The sequence below is a fragment of the Hylobates moloch genome, unplaced genomic scaffold, assembly GCF_009828535.3.
Source record: "Hylobates moloch isolate HMO894 unplaced genomic scaffold, HMol_V3 SCAFFOLD_16, whole genome shotgun sequence".
NCBI lineage: Eukaryota > Metazoa > Chordata > Mammalia > Primates > Hylobatidae > Hylobates > Hylobates moloch.
The window spans coordinates 70,546,520-70,570,024 of NW_026652291.1; the positions used below are offsets into that span (position 1 = coordinate 70,546,520).

Sequence of the window (23,505 nt, forward strand, 5' to 3'; positions counted from 1 at the left end):
AAAAATCAAGTGCTGATTCCAGTTATTTTAAACAGTTTCATACTTACTTGGCAATTATGATAGCACAAGTCTCTCTAATAATCAAAAGAATCATTACTTGTTTTGCTAAAATCCCAAGGAAATAGCACAATATGTAATATTTCGGCACTAATGAGGTTGTGCCTGAAGAAGTGTGATTTTAATTATGATAGATTTGGAGAATCCATTGCAAAACTGCAGGAGAACAGCATGTTGTACTAGTTCCAGGGAAAGTGCATTAATAGCCCATGTTTTTGTTTTATTTAGTCATCGCTGGCTGTGTGGAGAATCACCTAAGGTAATGATAGAGCTACCAAGAACTACATCAAATAGAACCCTATAAAGAAACTTTATTTTCTCCTCCCATACTATGGACGGAACGTGTACTACAGAGGAATATTTGTCTTGAGTTGTGTTACAAGCTTACAAGATTGATTTGCTTGGCCACTGACAGTTTTGATCCTAACACAACCTTTCCAGCACCTTCCATCCTTCAAAGGTTGAAAGTCACCACTTTAGCACAGTGGCTCACTAAGCCTTTACACTGGCAGAGAGAGGAAAGGAGTTTCTGTAGAATTTGACTTCATTCGAAAGACTGATCTGGGCTGGATCTGAAAGCTCCTGGTGGAAGTCTGCATATGAGCAGGGCACTGATTACTTCATTAGAACCCTGTGCACTTCAAGAGCCATATGCTTTCAAGTTTCTTTAAATGGTATTAGGGAAAAATATCCTCAAGGCATTATTTTTAAAGGGGACTTCAAACATTCCCCAGAAAAAAAAAAAAAGTATAGCACATTTGAACTCAAGGAGGTTGCAGGAGAAATCTTACTTAGCACGACTGTGAAAATGGAACAATCTTTTCAGTTTCAGGGTAAAGTCAGTGTTGGTCACAATCAGGGATAAATTTGAAATGTGGATGGAGAAAGATGCAGAAAATCTCCAAATCCTTGAATCCTTACCATAAAATAGCAAAGAAGATGACTTGAGGAAGGAAATTTTTAAAAAATATTTTTGTTCTTACATTCGAGGGAGTAGGGAGAATTGAGTGTCTTGCAAAGTGCAAAAATTGATGAATTCTTCCCATTTCATTCCACATAGAAGGCCCTTCTAAAATAATTCTCCACCCCCGACTTATGCTACATGTACTCAAACATATTTTAAAGACCCAGGAAGCCAGGCTGCGGTAGAAGTAAAGCTATTCATTTTGAGTTTTCCTGCAAAAGGTCTGCGCCAGAGGTCAAATCAAAGAGATGCTTCTCCAAATTTAAACTCTTCTTTTCTAAATAGATCCCAACCTGATCTCATTTAATGCATTGATGTGTAGTTTCTTAGGCATTATAGTTGCAGTATAACATACCAAAAGGACTCTTGAGAAATTCTCCTGAATTGATAATTCTAATTTCTTATGTATAACTACTCTATATTCACTCAGAGGACAACTGCATTGTATGCTAAACCATGAATCATAAAAATTGGTCCCTTTGTATGTAGGTTTGTATTAAATTGAGATGCTGTCTTTTTTTTTCCCTGTTTGTTCCCACACTTGAGTTCCTGATGTCAGTTTGTTTTTGGCTTCTTGAGCATATTAAAGTTTTTCTAGTGCTTATGATGTTCTTGCCAAGAGCACACTTGCAGCAATCTGCACTAGAACAGTCTTTGTGCCAATTACTTCAAAAAGTATTCTTTAAAATAAAAAGCGGGGGGGAGGACTTTTATTTCAGGGAACTTTCAGGTTATAGTGTGGTGGTTTCAGTTTTAATTTTTAGAGTCAATCTTCCTGAAATGATGACTTACAGGCTCTGGAATGTGCATCTTTGTTTGGGGGCTCTTTTTTTAAGACTTTCTACAAAATGGAAATCCTGATAAAGACATAGGAATAGCAGCGGGAATCAGTGGTATGGAGGAAACTGCTGTCGCTGCTGACACCACACCCTCATCTATTTAAACAGCTTTTGAAAGGAAACTGCTAGAAGCTTGTTAAGGAGTTTCCAAATGTGTGACTGTAAATGACTATCTCTAATCATGGCTGAATAAACCAAATGCAGCAAATGAGCTGGTGACACGCACAAAAGTCATATGAGTGTTTTGAATTGCATATGCTGAATAGATAATAACCTGTGTCAGTGCCATGGGGTCTTTTGAAGGTTAAAATCTTAAGTTTGATCGAATCATTTATATAGAGAGAGATAAGCACATTTGGGAAAACAAAAGAAGAAAATGGAAGGGGATATGTTCTCTGAAATGTACTACTGAATAGTAGCAAAATCGCTGGGCCAGAGATTAGGAGACTTCTTTTCTTCTTGTGTCTGCCACTAACTGGCCCTGCGTCCTCGGGCAGGACATTTCACCTGCCCAGACCTCAGTCTTCACTTCTTTAATGTGGAAGGGATGGCCGAGTGGTCTCCATGGCCCCTTCCAGCTCCAGCTTGCTTGTGGCCTTTCTGGGATGCTGAACACAAGAGGTACTTGGCACCGCTATGGATTCATTCACTCCATAAAGCGAGACATTTCGAGAGGCATATTGTTACTAGAAATTACTCTCATTTAGGATGAAATATAGGGTTGAATTAAACAGCCTTTTAAAATATTATAGAGTTCTGAGGGTAGCTTAAGAAACATGGAAGAAAATGTCCTGTGCCAATTAATATTAAACACAGAACATCTGTGCCTAGCAAAGAGTGTAAACCAAGAAGAGAATGGAGATAGAAAATTGCAGAGGCTTAGGGGTTTGGTGATGGGTCAAGGCTTTGTGCTTAAAGAGATTGGATTCAAATACACCCTGCTAAGGAAGGGGTGGCCTCAGATGCAGTGTAGTCAGGCTCACTCACTTTCCCAATGAAAAAATAGATGCTGAGAAAGGAGGTCCTTGCCATCAAACAGGAACTACATGTTGCCCAAGTATGCCAGGGAAACAGGAATATTGGCTTCCAGTCTGCATTCTTTCTTTCTTACACATATTTGTGTCTAAAATGCCTTAAGAGAAGTCTCTTTGTTCTTTTTTTTAAGAGTTCCAGATACCTACTGCAGCCTCTTGGCAACTAATCATTTTTAGGTTTGATCACTAAGGAATTTTTTATCTAAATTTGGGGAGTATTGGAGTTTTTTTTTTTTTCCGAAATATATATGACCCACATGTTTGCTTTAAACAATTTTAACTATAACAAATAGAATCACTATTATTTGTGGTTTCCCCTTTAAGGGGATGGCTTCTTTAAAAAATTTTCAGCTCAAGAGACAGCAGAGTTGCACTTCCCTAGGGCCGGTCTACCCATCTACATGGACAATTGTCTTTACTTCTACATCCTCTAAAGCTGAGGAAGACAGGAGTGGCTGGCTTCACATTTTCCTTTATTCTCAAAATATAATCATTTATTCTCCTAGAGCCCTTGAAGTTAAATGGGGGCACTGGGGAGGCTATCCTTCCATGAGGCTGCCTTAACATTTTCTCACCGCAGCCCAATGCTCTCTAGGACTACCATCTTCGGCAGAGGGGTACATGGCTGTCTTTGAATATCTGTTGCATTTATTGCAGTTTAGTGTCTGTGTCCAAGTTCTGCTAGCAAACTCGAGAGAAACAAACAAAGAGAAACAAAGTTTAAATACTAACTTAGAACAAGACTACTTGGGAAACTCAGGACATTTAAGTAAAACATACATTCAACAAAGGTGTTAAGCAAGAATAGGAAATAGAAAATATTTATGTTGTTTCTTTTCTAATAAGAGCTCAGAGGTTCTAAAGGAAGTGCATCCATATAGTATAGTACTTCTTCCTGGGGTGGTGCTGAGTAGGGAAGGAGTTTTTCTTCCTTGCCTGACATGGGACTAGTTTTGAGTCTTTTTTTTATATAATGTTGTTGGAAAATACAATTGCCGTCTGTAATATTGAGAAGAACTGCCTCTCTACCCTCAAGGTCGGTGACACTAAGCCATGAGGGGCCTCAGGGGGCCATGAAGGGCGACACCCTCCTCCTTTACATCAAGTGATAGAGGAATAAAAAAGTTCCCCTCCACAGTAGTACAGTGGGCCTCTGTCCTTCTCTAGGAGACTTTAATAAAGTAACTGAATCAAATGAAATTTGATCAGATATGTATAGTTCAGCCTTCTTGCTTTGCCCCTTAACAATTTATCGAGGTGTTTCCACCCATGGTCCTGTTTTATTAAATGATATTTGAAGTGTTCCACTCTCTGAGAAAATGTGGTTTATATCCTTGGCATACATTTACATAATCTCATTAAGGAGATCTCTCCAGCTTAGTTAAACTATCCCCATAAAAAAATCTTATCTTTGGTAGAAGAAAGACTGTTTTCTCCAAAGGGAACAGGAAGTAAATGGGGGGGCCAGGCACATTCTGAGAAGCTAAAGCTGTAATTATAGCTGTATTTTTTATGTTATGTATGTGAAGTTTGTTAAGAGAGATGGATGGAAAATAATTGTTGTTTGGAGGATACAGTTATGTAAGAAGAGAATGCTGTGGCTAATGTATTTTAAATGTGGGTTTTAAAAATAATTTTTTATTTGCTCCCTTAGAAAATATTTCTGCATTAAAAAAAAAAAAGCCAAGAGTGAAAAATTACCAGCAACTCTCAGCTCCCCACTGGAGCCATCAAATGAAGGGTTAACTTCTCAGAATCCCCGGAATTAATCAGGAGCTCAGCCAGGGGCCGGCTGAGCTAGGGGGAGGGGATTGGCAGAGCTCAGCCTCCCCCAGAGGCTTATAGCACTACAGTGCAGCCCACTGTGGTGCGGCCACTGAGAGAACGCAGACCTTTTCAAAGATAAAGGAGCGTGCACAGGAAATATGCCCTGATCCCACATCAGCCAAGGCTTCCTGCTTCTCATGCACTGTTCCTCCATTTTCAAAGAGCCAAAAGGCAACAAGTTATGTTCTACAGAGTAGGGTTTTTTAAGTACAGCTTTAATCATAAATATATGTTCATCTTTCTTTGCTCATTTAGAAGGCAGTCTGTGATGTGCACCTGGGTCATCTTTATTAAGATCTCTCAATTCATTCTGCTCTCCTGATGGAGAGGAAGCTGCAGCTGGGTGGATGGTATGTCCTGCCAGCCACTGTCATCCAGGGCACTTGGAGTTCTTGCTGTGATGCGGATTCCCAGGCCTGTCTCTCGATTTAGAAAATCTGAACTTTTGGGTCAGGAATCTGGGAACCAACGTTATTAATAAGCTCTCCATGTGATTCTTGTGCACATTCAAATGTAAGAATCACTAACCCCAGAGGTTTTTTGTTTAAAAGAAATCCCTCACATCAGCATTAGGTGTTGTAGGCTTTCCAATTAAAGTAAAGAACAAAATAGGTTTTCCCTCATGTGCCAGGCCCATTTAGTCATTTTAATAATTTGGGTGTTGAACAAAGTGAGTTGACTTCATGTGTAAGAGTAAGAATACCCATGTTCACATGCATACGTGTACCTGAGGTCTGTTTTCCTTTGGGACTTTAGTATGTTAGGGAGAGCTGAGAAGTTAGCCCTTGACTTCTTTCGTTTTCCTGTGCCTTCCACAGTCTGGAATGTCCTTATGTATAACTTCAGATCTGTCCATTTCCTGAACCAGCCTTCACTTAGTCTCTTCAAGATTCAGACCAAACATCAGACTGTATGCTCCAATTACATCACTCTTCCTGCTCACATCATTTCCATTTAAAACAAGTGAAAGATCATGGAGTCCCTGATAATTAACATTTTTTATGTAATTGTAGAGTTTTTATGCCATAGGACTGGTTTCTGCCAGCCTTCTTTCCTAACTTTGGCTAGGATTCTCTCCCTGGATCCCAGTTTCACCTGCTCTCTTATCCATCACCAGAGCTGCCCTTCAGTTGAGCCCACCTGAAACCCTGACAACCTAATTCCTGCTGGTCTTCTATCCTTAAGTGCTGAATCTTCCTCCCTTACTTCTAATATTGAATATCCCTGATCTTACAAGAATTTGGATGGACAAACTCCCAAAAAGACCCCTAGCATCCACTTGCTTCCTGAGTTGATAGCCATCTCCATACATAGCTGATGACAGCGTTCCAGGACCACCTCTCCCGTTGCATCCTCCTTGGCCCTGGAGGAGGTCTGCATTGTAACCCCCTCCCCTGGATCTCACTTCCACCTTGTGAAGTCAGCTTTTCCCTGTTCTGCCTTTTCTCATCCCCAGTTGCTAAACTCCCACTGTGATTTATGACAAAGCCTATAGTTTTAGTTGTAGTCAGTTTTTAGAACTAAAATCTGAGATCCTGTAAGGGAAAGGAAATGCCATTCTACTGTGCTTCTGCCTCCCGGAAGGTCTAAGGGCTCCTCCTTCAGTTATGAGCCTTCTTCTCCATGGTGCTTGCATCTGTGGAAAAGTCCCTGGTTTCAGCTAAGGCTTGTTTTTATTGTTATTTGTTTTTTCAGGCCTTGTGCAAGGAAAGACCTAGGTGGCAAGAGTGAGACAGAAGCAGATCTGCTAGGGCAGATTCTCCAGCCTATGAATATGGTCTAAGTCCTGGAAGCCCCACTCCCTATAAATTTGCATGAAGTAATTTACACAAGGTTGATATTCTCATGCTGGTTCAGATTAAGTTGTTATGCTGTAGGCTAGATGTTTAGGTTCAGAAGACCCGGCTAAGCCCTTATCTTTCGGCAGGTTTCAGGCCACCTCAGAGCCCCCGTCACTTAAAAATAATTAGCTGACTCTCCCACCTGAGCTAGTGATTTGACGATCTGTATGCTAAACCAGACTTCTACAGAGGAAAAAAAAGAAAAGGGACCAGAGTGCCAGAAGGAAGCTTAATTTTTAAGGTAAATTTGGATTCCCTTAAAGGACAAGTGAAAAATCTCTGAAGATGCTCTAAACCCAGGGACTCTTGTAGTTTTTTTTTTTTTCGTGCCTGCAGCCTTTTTTGTTCCCCTGGTTGCCTAGCCCTATTCTATACTTTACATTATATGTGGAAAATAATGCACAGAGTACTTGGCCCTTCCTTTTGTGAAAGAGAACATTTTATATTACTAGAACTGAGATTTATTCCTAAAAGAAAGGAGAATAGCTTCCAGATGTATTTTTCCGTCATGGACTTTCTTTCCTCAAGTATTGACAGAGGGGAGGTTTTATCAAGGTCTTTGTGATGGGCCTGTTTATAATGAGAGGATATTAGTGAAGCACATCTAAGTGTGTATCACCAACAGAAAACTGAAAGGAGCATATGGCAGGAACAGAAATATACATTTGCCCAAATAATGTGGCTTGTTAACACTCCCACATTCATCCTAAACTCTGCGGACATGCATCTAACAGCATCACACACAGTCACTCCTTGTAGCAGAGAAGAAAAATAAAAGTCAAACAATGATTTCCTCACTATGGGATGATCAAATAATGCTAATGTGGACATTTTTATCAAAGATGATGGGATTTCAACTCAGAAATCTTGTGCATTCTGCTTCACTGTTGCTGGCATCCGGGCAGTGCTGTGTAAGGAGTTTAGAAAAATATGAGCTTTAGCATTTTTGTACAGCTTTTTGTGATAAAACAGGAACAATGAAAGGAAACATGAGGATCGAGCTCTTATGTAAGACTGAGCTCAGGGGCAAAGAATCTTTTAGTTCAGAAAGCTCTTCTGAAGAATGTCTGTAGATGAGATTTAAGACCAGATTAAGATGAACTTTTTGAACACTGAGGCAGCTTTTACCCAGCATTGGCCAGAACCAAAGCTTATTTCAATTCAAATATGATCCATAAGATCCCTACTAATGAATTATTAAACTAAATTTATCAATTTGCAGCTGTATTCTGAAACTCCTGCCCCCACCATGGGGCTGTGAAGGAGGAGGTGGGGTAATGCCACAGCACAGGAAATGCCACTCCATTAGACGTTTGGTTATAGAACTCCCTAGACATGAGTGAGAATCGTAGGCATAATCGCCTGATTCTTTGACACCATTTTATATCCAAGGAAATCCTACCCTCACCAAGCTAGGAGACTTGCCAAAGTTACCAGAACCAGGACTGAAAACAGATGTTCTCTTTCCCAATACAATGTTATTTTTACCCACCCCCCACCAATATTCCTTTCATTTTAACGTAGATTATTTTTATAGTTTCATGGCTCTTGACATATTAGAATCTAGGCTTATATATTTGTATTCACCATCATTTTACATTCACCTACTTAACTTTACAAGGAAACCATACCCATTCTTTGATATATTAGCACTGGGATTGGTCGTGGTATGGCAAGCCTGGCATTTATGTTAGAATGGAATTGTGGATGGAGAAAAAGGGTGCTTAAGAGCTTTCAGAAAAGTTCTATTTTTAAAACAAAATTATTATAGAGCAAGAGGACCTCAATTTAGAGAATAACAAAAAACAAAAACATAAGTGGCCTGAGGCTTCAGCTACTCAAAGTGGGTAAAAATGCCTTTGGCACTCTTACGTATGTTTTCTCCGTTGGCAATTCTATTGAATTTCTTGGTTTTAATTATCACCTCCAGGAAGAAAAAAAAATAACCTTCCAGAACTATACCTTCAACTATCATCACTTAAGTGCCTAACTCTTATTTTCAACCATCCCCTGAACACTTTCTCCAGGATCTTCCCAGGCTGCTCAAGTACAAACTGTTCACAGGGACTCATCTTTGTCTCCACTGGTTACCATTTGGTTACCACTTACCATTTAGTCTATTGTCATCATCCTGTGGGATAGGCACAAAAATTATGATACTAGCTCTTCTCCTCAGGTCCCAGTGCCAATTTCCATTGGTTGTACTGCCATCTTGGCCCCATCTCTGTCTTTTCTCCTGCTGACACCAATATGAAATGCTCCTGGATCCATTCAGCTGAAAGTATTTTCTTCCTACCCTGAACTCCTGAAGATCTTATTCCAAACCTTTCTTATGGAACCTGCTTGTTAATTAATCAAACAGTATTTGTTGAGCATATAATACACATCAGGCATTATACCTAGGCACTTTGCACACATTTTCATTCCCTCCAATCAGCCCTGAAAGACTTGGATTTTTTTTTTTTTTGACAAGATCTTACTCTGTCATCCAGGTTGGCGTGCAGTAGCGGAATCACAGCTCACTGCAGCATCGATCTCCTAGGTTCAAGCAATCCTCGCACCTCAGCCTCCAAGTAGCTGGGGCCAAAGACATGAACCAATATGCCCAGCTAATTTTTTCATTTTTTGTAGAGATGGGAATTTTTCCTATGTTGCCCAAGCTGGTCTTGAACTCCTGGGCTCAAGCAATCCTCCTCCCTGAGGCTCCCAAAGCACTGGGGTTACAGATGTGAGCCACAGTGCCCAGCCTGGGAAACTTTAAAAATGTCTATGAATCTTGATGCCAGTGCCCCACCACCTGAGATCCAGATTTAACAGCTCTCAGGTACAGCCTGAATAGCGGGACTTTTCAAGACTCCCTGGTTGATTCCAATGTGTAGCCATGGTTGAGAACCACTGGTGTAACTCCAAATCCATTTGCCAGACATTCTCAGGTAGTTAGTATCACCTCTGAAGCTTTAAAACACAAACAAATGCTGGACTCTAACCCAATCCTGTCAAATTAGAACACTGGGGGATGGAGTCTGGGAATTCACATGTTAACAAAGCTTCACAAGTGACTCTGTCACATAACCAGGATCAAAACCCACTTTCTTGATCAGATAAATCATCTCCCTCTTATGGCCATATTAGAAGTAATTATAGATGTCTTCCCCCACCTTAGAGTCTGTAAACTCTTTGAGGACAGATTTACATTTGATTTACCTTGGTCAGCTTCCTGGCACCTAGCAAGGTCCCTCATAGATTATGTGATTTAGAAACTAAAGAACCAGGAAAATACCTTTTGTTAACTTTATTCGGAAAAAAAGAACTACCAGGCACAGTAATCCCAGCACTTTGGGAGGCCGAGGTGGGCATATCAATTGAGGTCAGGAGTTCAGGACCAGCCTGGCCAACGTGGTAAAACCCAGTCTCTACCAAAAATACAAAAATTAGCTGTGCATGGTGGCGCATGCCTGTAATCCCAGCAACTCGGGAGGCGGAGGCAGCAGAACTGCTTGAACCTGGAAGACGGTGGTTACAGTGAGCCGAGATCACACCACTGCACTCCAGCCTGGACTACAGAGTAAGACTCCATCTCAAAACAAAAAACAAAAAAAAATCTTTGCAGCGTACTTATTTTTTTATAGTAGGTTTTAAATCTTTGATATACTAACCTGGAAACAAAGCAAGTCATTTCAATTGTCTTAGTATCATAGTTGCGCGGCTATTAAGTGCCAGAGCTAGGATTTGAACCCAGGCCATCTTGACAATATTCTTTTCTGTACATCTCAGGCCTTAAAGGCAACTATAAAATGAAAAATTCAGCTATCTACATGTTTGGATACATGCTGTCGACATGTTTCTGAAATTTGAACATAACCTGTCACCTGGGGAAAAAAAGCTCTGTTGGCATTATGAAATGAATTTGGAAAAAAATGTTAATTTAAACCTAAAAATTGTGGGATCTAACAGATATCCCTTTCTTCTCTTCAATTCCACCCTCCCTCAAACCCACACATACACACAGACAGACAAACACACCCTCTGATTGTTCTTTGACATTTCTTGACAACTATTTAGTTACTGCTTTGGTAATTTTCTTAGTTTTCTGTTTAGTTTATACTACTTCTCAAAGATTTTTCGAATAACTTGAGCTTCTAGTTATAAATGAAATCTTTTCAAAAGTTCATATACAGTTTACTTAATTAATTGGCATCTGGTGGCTGAGCACGGTGGCTCACGCTTGTAATCCCAGCACTTTGGGAGGCCGAGGCCGGTGGATCACGAGGTCAGGGAATCGAGACCATACTGGCTAACACGGTGAAACCCCATCTCTACTAAAAATACAAAAAAATTAGCCGGGCGTGGTGGCGGGCGCCTGTAGTCCCAGCTACTCGGGAGGCTGAGGCAGGAGAATGGCGTGAATCTGGGAGGCGGAGCTTGCAGTGAGCCGAGATCACGCCACTGCACTCCAGCCTGGGTGACAGAACGAGACTCCATCTCAAAAAAAAAAAAACAAAAAAAATTGGCATCTGGTATATATTTCTAATGTTTCATTCAATGTGAATATGCACACAGGTATAACTAAGTTGAAGTGACTCTTAAACAAGACATGGAAACATAGTTCCAGGCACTATTTGCCATTTACAAGCTAGGTGACTTTGGACAGGGATGAGCCTTCTAGAGCCTCCTTCTTCACCTAAAAATAAAAAGGGAAAGGAGCGAAGATAAGACCCTCCCAAATTTTCTTCCAAATGTGAAATTTTATGATCCTTTAAAATAATCAGTCACTAATTCGGCTTTTGAACAACACCAAATTAATACTTGGTCCTTGTCCTTACTGGTCGATATTTTTAAAGGCAAACAGAGACGTAATAATAAAATGTGTAGAATTCTTTACAGTTTATAGTCACCGTTATCTCCGTTTCACAGAAAAGGAAATTGAGACACAGAGAGGCTGCGTGACTTGCCCGTGGTAACAGAATCAGAAAATTGCGAGTCCAGACTCCTACTGGACCGCACTTTGACCCCCTTCAATACCATGATGGCCACAGGCAAAGCTGGAGATCAGAGGCCAGGTCAATCTGACATGCCGACAGCTCCCTTCCAGTAGCCTGTCTGCCTTCCCCAAACATTTTCCAACCCAGACGCCTTTAAATTGCTTTGGAATAGAATACCGAGTGGGGATTTATTTAGCATATCATTTCTGGATGTGTGTTTTCTTGAGCATTTATAGATCTGTGTTTTTCCAAGAAGCTAAGTGTTCCTGATAAAACAAGACAGATAATGATAAATGAGCATCTACGTAAGCCTAGCTGGGAGGAGGACCAGGGACTGTTAACACCCCTCCTGTGAAGTTAATCCCATTTCTTTTAGCTATTTCTTTATTAGTTAATGAGGTCTTGCAAAAATGTGTGTCTGTGATGGTGTTTTAGCATCCTTGCCTCTAGGAACATTTTCAAATATTCATAAAGTAGCTCATCTGACCAAAGCTTAAAGCAAAGGTGCATTAAGTATGAATTTAGTCAACTTACAAATGTGGGTGGTCGAAAAGCTGCTGCTGAAATAACCTAAATAATCCTCCTTATTGGTGCTCCCAGATCCACAGCTGTGGGCGCCAATGTGAAGGATGACAGGGAAGAGGTATTAGTTAAAACAGCCAGGACTCTGAAGGGCAGCCCTGTAAGCTTTGATCCTGCTTCCTGACTGACAGTAGTGTGGGCCACTATTGGAAAACCGAGTAACTTGAAAGAAACAAAAATAAAATGGAAAAGGAATTGCCAGTGGAGCCCCTGGGAAGGAGAGCAGACGCAAGATCATACTGTTCCTGGGAGGCACGAGACCTACTTCTCACTCCAGTTCCTTATAGCAAAGGAGGAAAAGTAGAATCTCAAAAGCTAGTTTGGCACTCCATGATGAATTTGGAGCGGCAAAGCACATACAGACACTCAGCTACTAAACTGAGCTCCATGGTACTGTGAATCATGGCAGTTACCTCTATGACTTGGCTTTGGAGGATTCCCCACACTGTAGCAGGGTCCTGGGAACACAGCTAGAGTTGACATGCACATGTGTGCGCACATACCCCCACCCAGCCCTTCTTTCTGCAACCTAAGGCATAGTGGCACAAATCCTTCCTATGTTTTACCCTTTTATGATTTTGTTTCCCCCAGAGTACCATTTGAGGAAGTTGTCACTATGGCTCTTCTATGTGCAGTTTATATGCAAAGGTTTGCTTGGTTCCGGGTGGCCCGGACTATTTTGGCCAAGAAACTGAAAATTACAGCCCAATATTTTCCTTCCTATTTCCAGGCAAATACCTCCGAGCTGCCACTAAGATGGTTCAAGTCTTCCTGACCCTACCTTAGTATAAGCTCCAGGGACAAATCATGGGCCAAAGTCCTCTGACCATCAACCCCATAGGGCACTGCAATAAATCACTGTACCACTAGGAACTCAGTGCTGCCTAACAGGAAACATCTATCCTTGAAAGAACCCATTCATGTCATTGCCACTGAGTGTTCTATTCATTGGAGCCTTTGGCCTTTTGCGATATCAACCCCTGAATGAAGGAAGGCTCAGAGCCACACATCTGAAAGGAGACGGCCATGTAATCCCACTCAAGTACAGACCTGGAGAGAGACAGATGTCGTCTATTAATAAGGGCTAATAATGCACATGTTTCCTTTTGCAGCTCAGTGCTCAACTTTTTGGTCATTTTATTTGGTTATGAGTTTTCCCTTAATGTGAAAAAAAAAGTCCTTAAAAAAATAGCAACAGCACCATAAGAATGCTGCCTCGAGGAACGCTTGGAGTGTAATAATACTATTTCTTTTTTGTCTCTTGCCACAAGGACACTGAGGGCATGCCGACAGCCATTATGATTACAGAAGATACAAGCTAATGTTGGTTGTTCCGGATGTAATTTCGCATTTCTCAAAAGAAATGCTGTTATATCTGGGATGTAAATTTGACTGGTGTCCTGTACTTAATGTTCTTTTACAGGTGATTCACATAACAGGCCGGCTACGCCTGAGAGTGTCGCTGTCCCACGGGAGGACCGTCCCCAGCCAAATCATGGGTCTCGTGGTTGTTGCGCATGCCTTGCCTCCCCCTACGATCAATGAAGTCAGAATTGACTGCCACATGTTCGTCACTCGAGTAAATATGGACCTCAATATCATTTACTGTGAAAATAGGTACTTTGCTTTTGTTTTCATTTGCCCTGTTGCACATTGGTGAGGGTTGTGTTTCAGCCATCTGAAGGATGGTACTCTCCCAGTGAGGCTCATTCTAAATCCTGATCTTGTTTTTAATGGCCACTTGGACTGACACCAAACATGCTTTTTATTTAAAATTTACGTTGCTGCCCTGATTTACGTTAGGGACAACAATTAAATGAATCGGGATACCCAGACATCCATATGCTATAAAGAAGTCCCATTTTGGCTGAGAACCCAAGGAGAGAGCAGGGCTTAGATGCCATTGGCAAAACGATGCAGTAAAATGTATTGCCTGATGCCTCAGCGGGACCCACTTCTGCCTAATTCGAGGGCCCAGCCTCATGGTGGTCAGTGTTCACACAGACGCTAAGCACAGAAAGAACAAATGAGAATCTGAGGTCCACAGAGGAAAAAGGATGAAAAAGAAATTTGCAAAGCTATTAAATAAAACTTGGTCATCCTGAGGATTTCACTTTTATAAATTAAGAAAAAGATGACTCATCATATAAATGAGTTGGCAGTTCTTCCTCAAGACTAAGCTTGTATAAAAGGACTTTTTAGCCTCTGGTTAAAAAGTTCACTTTTCCCATTAAGCGCAAAGCAAGGGACAAGGAAATGGGACATTGCCCCTTCAGACCTTTCGCCTAGAAGTCAGCAGCCCATCATCAGACTGATTGGAAGAGGAAACCATGGGGTGCAGGGAGGGCGGTGGAGAGGAGCCACCCACGTGCCAGGTGTGGGAAGGAAGCTCTGGCGATACTATCCTTCCCCGGGTGCCACAGGGAGAATTACTGCGTCAATTTGGGGAGGATGCCTTTGCAGCGCTGTTGTCAGGCTTGTTCACTGAGCCCTGTAAGTGCCTTCAGAGGAGAAACTTAAGATCAGAATGGTCAAGTGACTTGGAGAACTGACCTCTCCAGAGACTAACCAAGAAGATAGCCCCTGCATTCAGTCCACTGGGAAGCGCTGAAGATGTTGAGATCAAGTTGGAAACTGCCTATCATTTCTGACCAGGACCTGATTCAAAGGAAATAATTCACCTTGAGAAAAGATACCCACCTGAGCTATGAGTGTTCAATAGGGTAGAAGATCTCATGAACCTGTTGCTGTTATTTGATAAGAAACTCTGAATCTGCATTTCAAATTTTGTTGGCATTTATTAAAATGTTTATGGTCATGACATCGTGGGTATGTCTAAGGTATTCTGGAAGGGCCACAGAACATCAGGAAACATGCGTTAGCCAGAATGATTCGCTGGAGTTGGCAGGTCCTAATAAAGATGGCTGGCGTTTACTGATCACTTACTACACACGGGGCGTGTGCAAAGCTCATCCCCTGCACAATTTCACTTAAGCTTTAGGACAGTCCTGTGAGGCAGGTGCTGCTGCTGTCTCCATTGCCTTTGGGCAATTTCAGCTAAGAGAGAAACGCTGACTGACTTGTCCTCAGCCAAGAGATTCAAAAGCCCATGTACTTAGCTACATCCTGTGGAGTCTCCTGGAGTCTCTTCTTTTTCTTCAGAAGTCAGACTGAATGGCAAATGACCGGAAAGAATAACCTCCGAGGGGGACTTTTCATGCATGTGTACCCATGAAAGAACCCAGTTACAGCCCACGAAGCTGTTTCTTCTCCAGTTAAAAATGTAGAATGCTGGAGAAGGAGATCCAACCAGGGAAGACAGACATCAAATCAGAGGATGGACTATGGCTTTGCTTTTTTGAAAACACGCGTCAGCTCCCTTGATTGAGCTACCAGCCACCTCTCCCTCCAAAGAACAGGGCCTCGTCTTATTTACCAAACTTCCAATGATTGTCCTATCACCAAACATCACTTAATTTTCATTCCTGTGATCAACTCATTAATTCTTTTGACAAGCTCCATGGACCTGAGTGCCTCATGGTGCCACTCTAGTAATTGAGATCATTTTCTGTGACCTGCTTTTGGCGTTTTTCTTCCTCTTTAAAAAAAAAAGCTTTTCACAGTCCCCTTTATTAGCCAATACAATACAGCATTATTTCCCATCTGCGGATGATAGTAATTATGAAAAATACCTGGATGAAAGGTAATTGCATATTTGATCTGAGGAAAAGCATATTGTGTGCCAGGCACTACGCTATGTTAATTTCATTCCATTCATTCATCCCCTCACCAACCTTTTGGATTGTTTTACAGAAGAAGAAACTGAGGCTCAGAGTAAAAGATGCCATCAGCATTCTGATCCTGATATAGGTCATCCAACTGGTCCGGTGCTTTGGAGATATATGTTAAGAGACCCTCAAATGCCTGCTGGGCTAGTCACATTCACCACAGTAACAGGCTCTGGTATAGAGAAGGGCTTGGATTGTTTTTGAAGGATTTAATTCAAGAAAAGAATAAACTGAAGAAATGCCTTCCCTAAAGAATGGAGTGGCTTTTTCCTGGGGTTTATTATTTAATTAGGGAATTGTTAGCTAGAAACTAAGGCTTGTTCCCTGACTCTGCAGACCATTCTTCTCTGCACTCCCAAGGACAGCCTCAGGCAAAGCCGACATCTAATGCTTTCAGAGGAGCTGGCAAATTTCAGAAACACCAGTGAGGGAGGGTCTTTTAATGACATCCTTGTTCCCTCATTTGCAGAAAGGGGGTGTAACTGTGCTTGGAAGATAGCTAATGGTTTTAGGAAAACACCAACTAATCTGTGTCATACCTAAAACCCATGAAATCCTTAGAAAACCCTCCTTTTTATTTCCACAATTAATCTTATCTTAACCAAAAATCCTAGTTTGGCTAAAAATATTATTTGAATTGCTAGACACTGAGAAATTCACTCGATGGGTAATATATTTTAATTATGTTTCTTTTTTTGTTTTTCTTTCTTATTTCCCTGCCTTGGGGGCCAGAAAACTCTCCAACAATGATCACGTGTGTTTCTTAAATGTGTCATTTCTAAAGATTTACTTCATATTTGAATAGACCATATGCCGTAAGTCATAAAAAAAATACATGAAGAGTAAAGAGAATAAATTAAACAAAAAATGGATTCCACTTTGGACTGACCAAAAGGAATCTGCACTTGGTAATACAGAGGGTAACAAGCATTTTGACATGTTTGCGTAAACCAGGCAGATTCCCCCGACGTGGTTTCCAGTTTGGGCTCTATTTTTCCATGCTCTGCCTGAGGACATCGACGTCTGGACAGTCAGTGACAGAGGCTTTTACACACACGTACTGTCAAGCACAAGCCTGGAAGAGCTGCTGAAACGGTTTAAAAGTTTTTGTGTGGAATCCACCACAAAGTACCAGTTAAAAGGGCCAGGAGTGAAAGCCGAGCTCCCAAATGACTAAGAGTAAAAAAGATAATACCCCCAGGCATCTGTATGTCTCAGCATTTAAATTATATCCCTTGAAATGCCAATTTGGACTTTGTGCCAAGAAGCTGCTGAAGCCCTTTTTCATGGAAATACCCAAGACCAATCTGTTTAAATGAAAGGTGTCTCTAATCATTCGGTATAAACATAACATGTTTTTATTTTATTATGTAACCTTGAATTATCTTGGCCTGTAATGAGGATCTTGCATTGTTACTGATTCTTAATAATTTCATGAAATTATGTTGTCTAAATGTGCATTCTTAATGCCAAAGAAAGAGAAAAACCTATCTAATTATTGAAACACAATCGCTTGATCTAATACATTTCCTACTTTTGAAAAAAGACTGTTATGTGTTAAAGAAATAATCTTACGTATAAAGGGTCTCCCTCACAGTGCCACCTCCTCACGGGTACGGTAGTATAATGAAATGTGTCAGTAGATCTGTTTCTAAGTTATTTGACAGTTTCTTTATATTTCCTTCTTTCTGAATTCCAGCCTGTGTTCTTCTCTTTGTAGGATTAGTGATTATATGGATCTGACCCCTGTAGATATCGTAGGGAAGAGATGCTACCACTTCATCCATGCTGAAGACGTGGAGGGCATCAGGCACAGTCACTTGGACTGTAAGTACCTCCTGTGTGGGGGAATAACCCCGGCTGGTGTCAGCTCTCTGAGGCTTGTTTGGTATCATTGCTGATTTTTCCCTTCATCTTTCCTGTGTACATTTCAGATGACTCAGTGTGCAGTGAGAAAAAGTGAGACATAAATCATTTCAACGCATGTTAGAATTGGATTGAAAGTTGGACCTCAGGCCTAGAGAAATTGCTGGATCTTTAGGCACTCACCCAGAATTCTGTGGTGTCTTGTGCTGTCTCTCCTATAAAGTGGTGGGGAAACCTTTGTCTTAAGTGCTTCCTTGACCGTTTCATTTTCTGGAGAGCAACTTCCACTCTGAAATTTGTGGTCTCAGTTTCAAAATACACGTGGGAGAAGACAAGTTCAAATAAGCCAGAGCCTTATAAAAATGCCTACTTGACCAGCCACAAAACTGGGGTGAGGGGCAAGCCAGGGAGATGAGGCAGAGCACGTTGTGTGGACACAGCAGCTCTCGAAGGCAGTGTTTGCACTGTTTCTGGAAAGAGAGTTATTCAGAAGAGTAGGTATCTCCATCCCCCAACTCCTGGGGAACAGAAACTTATCTCAGCTCTTTGAATATGGCTCCCAGCCCCTGAGCCACAGGCTGAACTCCAAAAGACCTTCTGTGCATGTGAACAAAGCAGGAGCATCAGTGAAGTGGCTGGCTCCAGCAACACACCAGCAGAATCATGCAGGACCCCGCATCCAACTGCCCTAGCTGTTCACTGGCCATGGAAGGGGTCTGACTAAAGCACTGATCTGGTGGCCCTCTTCTGACCAGAGGTCCTTTATATGACCAGTCAGGAGATTCTTCCTGAAGATGAGTCTCCCCCACCCCCTACCCATGTCCCTAGAAGGTTCTAACCCCAGTTTGGACCTCTGAATTTAAATACAGTCCCATGCCACTTAGCCATGTTTTGGTCAACTACCTACCATATATATGATGGTGGGCCCATGAGATTATAATACTGCATTTTTACTGTACCTTTTCTGTGTTTAGATATACAAATACTTACCACTGTGTTCCAGTTGCCTACCAGTGTTCAGCAGAGTAACATGCTGTACAGCTTTTGGTCTAGAAGCATTAGCCTATACCATATAGCCCAAGTGTGTAGTAGGCTACACCATCTAGGTTTATGTAAGTGCACTCTGTGGTATCCACACAATGATGAAATACCCTAGCCATGCATTTCTTAGAATGTATCGCCATCATTCAACAACACATGGCTGTACATGCAAGGTGCCACAAATGAGATGGTACAGCCTAAAGTTGAAGCATTTATACAGAAAAAGCCAGCCAAGTGGCCTTTGTATTATTTACCTCCTCTCCCCTTTCTTATCTTGGTCAAAGAGAGCTATTTCATATCTTTCCTGCCCTTTGAAATTATTTCTTCATTTCAAACTCAAAAACATGGAGATGCTGAGCTAGCCAGCATCTCAAAGTATGAACATCCTGTACTGTGTTTTTAACCCTGCGTTGGCAACACTGACATGGAACCAAGTTCAGTGTCAGAATCTGTATATGCCACGTCTCTGGAAAGAGCCTGCCTGCAAGACAGCAGATTCTACTCCCAACACAGAGCGTGTGTCTTGATATTGCACACCAGGGATTTAGGGAACACACTTGTTGCTGAGAATGAATGGGTGTTGTGTATCGTAGAAGCAGATGGCTCTTCAATTAATTGGGGAAAAAAATGATGCGGTTTCCTGAAAAGAAACATCAGGTTCTTTGTTGCTCAGAGTTTAGAGAAAATGGAGAAAAAAATCAGGATCTTTGGAAGAAGCCATGGATATATTTTTGGAATGATACAGGCTAGAGATCCAGACTTCACAAATGAATATATTGTTTTGAGGACACTGTCATAGACCATGTGTGCAGAGGGAGATGCCTTCTCATTCTGGAATCTTAATTAAGGTCCAAATTCAGAAACCTGATGCTGACAAAAAAAAAAAAAAAAGAACTTTGTCTTCCTCAATTATTATTTGGAAAATATCATGCATCATGCTATCTCTCTGGGATTTGATTTACAGCTTGAAGAAACACAATTCCTCAGGAACAGTGAGCGAGGGCAGTTCATTTCTCCCCATTAAGCAAAGGTCTCCAACAAATATGTTTCATGCCTTTCTTTCCGATTTACTTTTATCTCATTTTCCGTACCCGGAATAATTTGAGAGTGCTGAAAATAAACCACTCCACCATTCACTATTGTGCTATTCTCCTAATTTTTCTGGTATCTTGCCAACTAATAAACAGAGAAGGTATGCTTTCAAATTCTGATTTTTTTCATTACTTGATATTGACATACTGGCTATTGCTTCATGATTCAGCCTGCTAACAATGATTGGGTTCATTCTTTTAACTCATACACATGACTTCTAATTTTGAGTTCTTTTAATAACCTTAAACACATGAAAAACAAATAGAATGAGCTGATAATTCTGCATAGTAAAATACACTTCATGTATTTAGCTATCATGCTGTGGAATAACTCCACAATGTCAAGTAGCACACAATTAGTAAAACTGTAGGGGGAGGAAAAAGAGTGTTTTGATCCTGAAGAAGTTTGATCCTAATCAGATTGAAATTTCAGCGTTCTTGTAGTGCTTAATATCTTCAATCACACACACACACAAAAAAATCAAACTGATTCCAGTGTCAGGTTTTGCATTCTGTGACTGAAATAAAATGCTAAAATATACAAATGCATCTCGCTTTGTACAATAAACATTAACATCATTATAAAGTAAGATTGAGTCTAAAATTGTGTGATGGAATGTCTGATGTTTACCTAATTCTCAAACCAAAGCCAGCCCAGTAACAAAATGACAGACCATGTAATAAGTCTTGGTTGTGTAAACACTGGCAGAAAAGGCAAAAAGCCAGCACAGCATCTTGCTTGTACAAAGCCCTAGGCTATTACTGAAGGATGCCTCAACTGTGCCTTCTTGGCAGGAGAAGGTCATGGCGACATAGAATCAGGTCAGGAATAAGATAGAATTCTAAAACAAAGGGATGGTTAAAAAATAAACCACATTAACTATTTAGTTTTTCTTCCTAGAGCTATTGGCACAATTCCTGGTTCTGTCCTGAAAGATAGGTTGTAGTCATCTGGTACTAGTTCTGATTTTTTAATATCTGTCTTATGCCCCAGTTTGATAAAATTTTTTTTAAAAGACTTAATAGTCTTTGATAACTAAAAATACTATCTTTATCACTTATATCTTTTTTCCTTGCCTAGGTATCCCGTAAATCCATAAATGTACTTGTCTCTAGAATAAGAAAAAAGAGGAATATCAGTTGTACCAGGATTACAACTCTGATAAATTGAACCAAGAACTTTAGAGCATCTACTCTTCCACTAAGTTAACATGAGATGACTGATAGTTCACTGGATTTCAACAGAAAGAATCAGTAAGAATCACATTATTGGTGCCAACATGGTAGGTTAGTGAAACTACACTGGAACTCTAAAGCCTAGGGAGTTTTAGGGCCCCTTCTTTCACACTGTGACCAAAGACCTCTGTGATTTCTTTTGTTTAAAACCAACTTCACCAATTCTTCAGGTCAAATCAACATTTAAAGGTTAGAATTTTAAACCATTCACATTAGTAATTATTGGGGCATCTTCACCTCTTCCTCCCTCCACTTCTCCATTGCTCAGGATGTACTGGCTTGGGAGATGATCACTCACACCTTCCCACAGTTACACACTCCAGTTACTTATGGTGTCTGTGTGGCTCTTCAATTATGAGAGGTTTCAGTGCAACCATCTACCACTCTGCTTCTGCCTATAGCCCCCCAAAAATGGATTGCTAAACCAAACAGAGAAGCATGCTTTGCGCTGCTCTTTATTCCCATTTAATCCAGCCCTTTGTCTAGAGAAGGAGCTGAATTTGATATCCCTAGGGTTCTTTGTGGATCCAATCAGCAGCAACTTTCTAAAACCTTAAAGAGTGGCCTAGGGGAAAACTTCCTTTCTCTTTATGATGTTCTGCTCCACCAGGGAGGCTCAAGGCTCTGGAGCTGTGGGATTTCAGAGAAAAGGAGCCCGAGACTGTAGGTGTGGTGGCAGTTTTTTCCTTCCCAGCACCTGCCCCAGTCTGAGAAAACTCTGGAAGAGTTATTTCAGAAAGACAGAAGGACTTCAGGTTGCCTTTGAGATCACATGCAGTTAAAAAGCATGGCCTATCCAATATACTTGGGAGTTGTTAAAAAAAAAAAACAGCTTAAGTGTTTATTTCTTAATTACAAACTTCTATACTTTCTAACAAAACTAATATACAGCTACCTGATATAATGCATTCCATGCTGTTTTGCATCAATAACCCCTACACTTCCCTCCTGAAGGCGTCTCATCGCCAAATGCAAGCAGACTGCTTAATGCAGGACTAATTAGTATATCCCCTTCCAGTCTGCAGGCCCTCCATTGTAATTCCTTCCCAGCTCATTTTTTTCCACAACCGAGCATCAATCAAAGTAAGTGCCCTGCCTGCCTAGGCAACACAAGATGTCCTCCATGCATTTGTCATCTGCCACACAAACAAAGGGGGAATTTAATTGTTGGTTTGGGTATGCAGCCACTGCACACAGAAACGGAAGCTGCAAGGGAAGGAAAGAGAAAAGGTGGAAAGTTTGATGGGTGGGCCAAATGCAGATAGCACAGGGGACTTCTTTCTGTTTTCTGAGCTCAGCCTTTCTTCAGGGGTGGGTCTTCAGGGATGTAGCTGCAACCTGGTCATTGGCTGGACTTTTCCCAAAGCAAGTAAGTGTTCCCCTTCTGCCATATGAACATGAAAATTCCCATGAAAGGAAATGCATGTAAAAGCTACCATGTCTGACTTTCTTCAGAAGCCAAGTCAGCCTTCATCGTGTGCCTGGCCATTAACCAAAAAAACCATCACAAGGAGACAAGATAAAGGCAGGTTTTTATGCAGGAATGAATTTGTATTATTTTGTCTTACTTTTTTTTTGGCGGGGGAAGGGGTACCGGCGGGGAGACAGGGCTTGTTTTGGCTTTTCAAGTCCATGGGCAGGCAAGCACAGAGACAGAGACCAGCAAGAGAGCTGAGCTCCAGGGGCGCATCCCTGCTGCGCTTACTACACTGTGCATCAGTGGGGCAGCGGTGTCAGCACCCCCTGGGAGCTCAGAGACGCACATTTTAAGGCCTTCCCCAATCAGAATCTGCAGTTAGCAAGATCCCCAGCTGACTCATATTCATGTGAAAGCTTGAAAAGTACAGACCACACTAGTATTTAGAAGGCACTATTTCACATGACGTAAACAGTAAATACAAACTGAGTATCTGAAGGGTTTTCTTTTCCTCTCAAATTGGATGAATTCTGAGAACAGTAGCAAAAGGTAAGTAGTGAAATAACTCTGAGGGTACTCGATCAGTATTCAAATGAAACAAGAATAGGATTAAGAAGCTCACTTCTTTACAAAGATGTAAAGTTTTAAATATCAATGGGAAAAATTTAACAGAGTATACATAGTGGTAATATCCAACCTAGTAAGCGAAAGATCTTACTGTTTTTTTCCCTTGGGCGAATACTTTCCTGTGTACTTGACTGTATGAGTGAATATGAGCAGTCATTTTTTTCCTATTCAAGTTTATCTGACATTTGTGAGCACTTACTAATGCAAAGCCCGTGTCATTGTGGTGAGGTTTCAAAAACTACTAAGGTATGGTGTCCACCTTCGAGGAGCTTACATACTAATAGAGAAGGCAGCATGAAACAGCCAATTCTGA

The 23,505-nt window shown here is 41.1% G+C and overlaps 1 protein-coding gene across 13 annotated transcripts in view; it reads left to right on the forward strand.

Moving 5' to 3' along the window:
• NPAS3 (neuronal PAS domain protein 3) overlaps positions 1 to 23,505 on the forward strand; it is an 821,658-nt gene that overhangs the window by 778,382 nt on the left and 19,771 nt on the right. For all 13 annotated transcript variants that reach the window (XM_032179491.2, XM_032179492.2, XM_058429730.1 and 10 more), the window contains 2 exons: positions 13,550 to 13,743; positions 17,635 to 17,741. In XM_032179491.2, the coding sequence (XP_032035382.1) occupies positions 13,550 to 13,743; positions 17,635 to 17,741 (301 nt within the window). The remainder of the gene's footprint in view (positions 1 to 13,549; positions 13,744 to 17,634; positions 17,742 to 23,505) is intronic.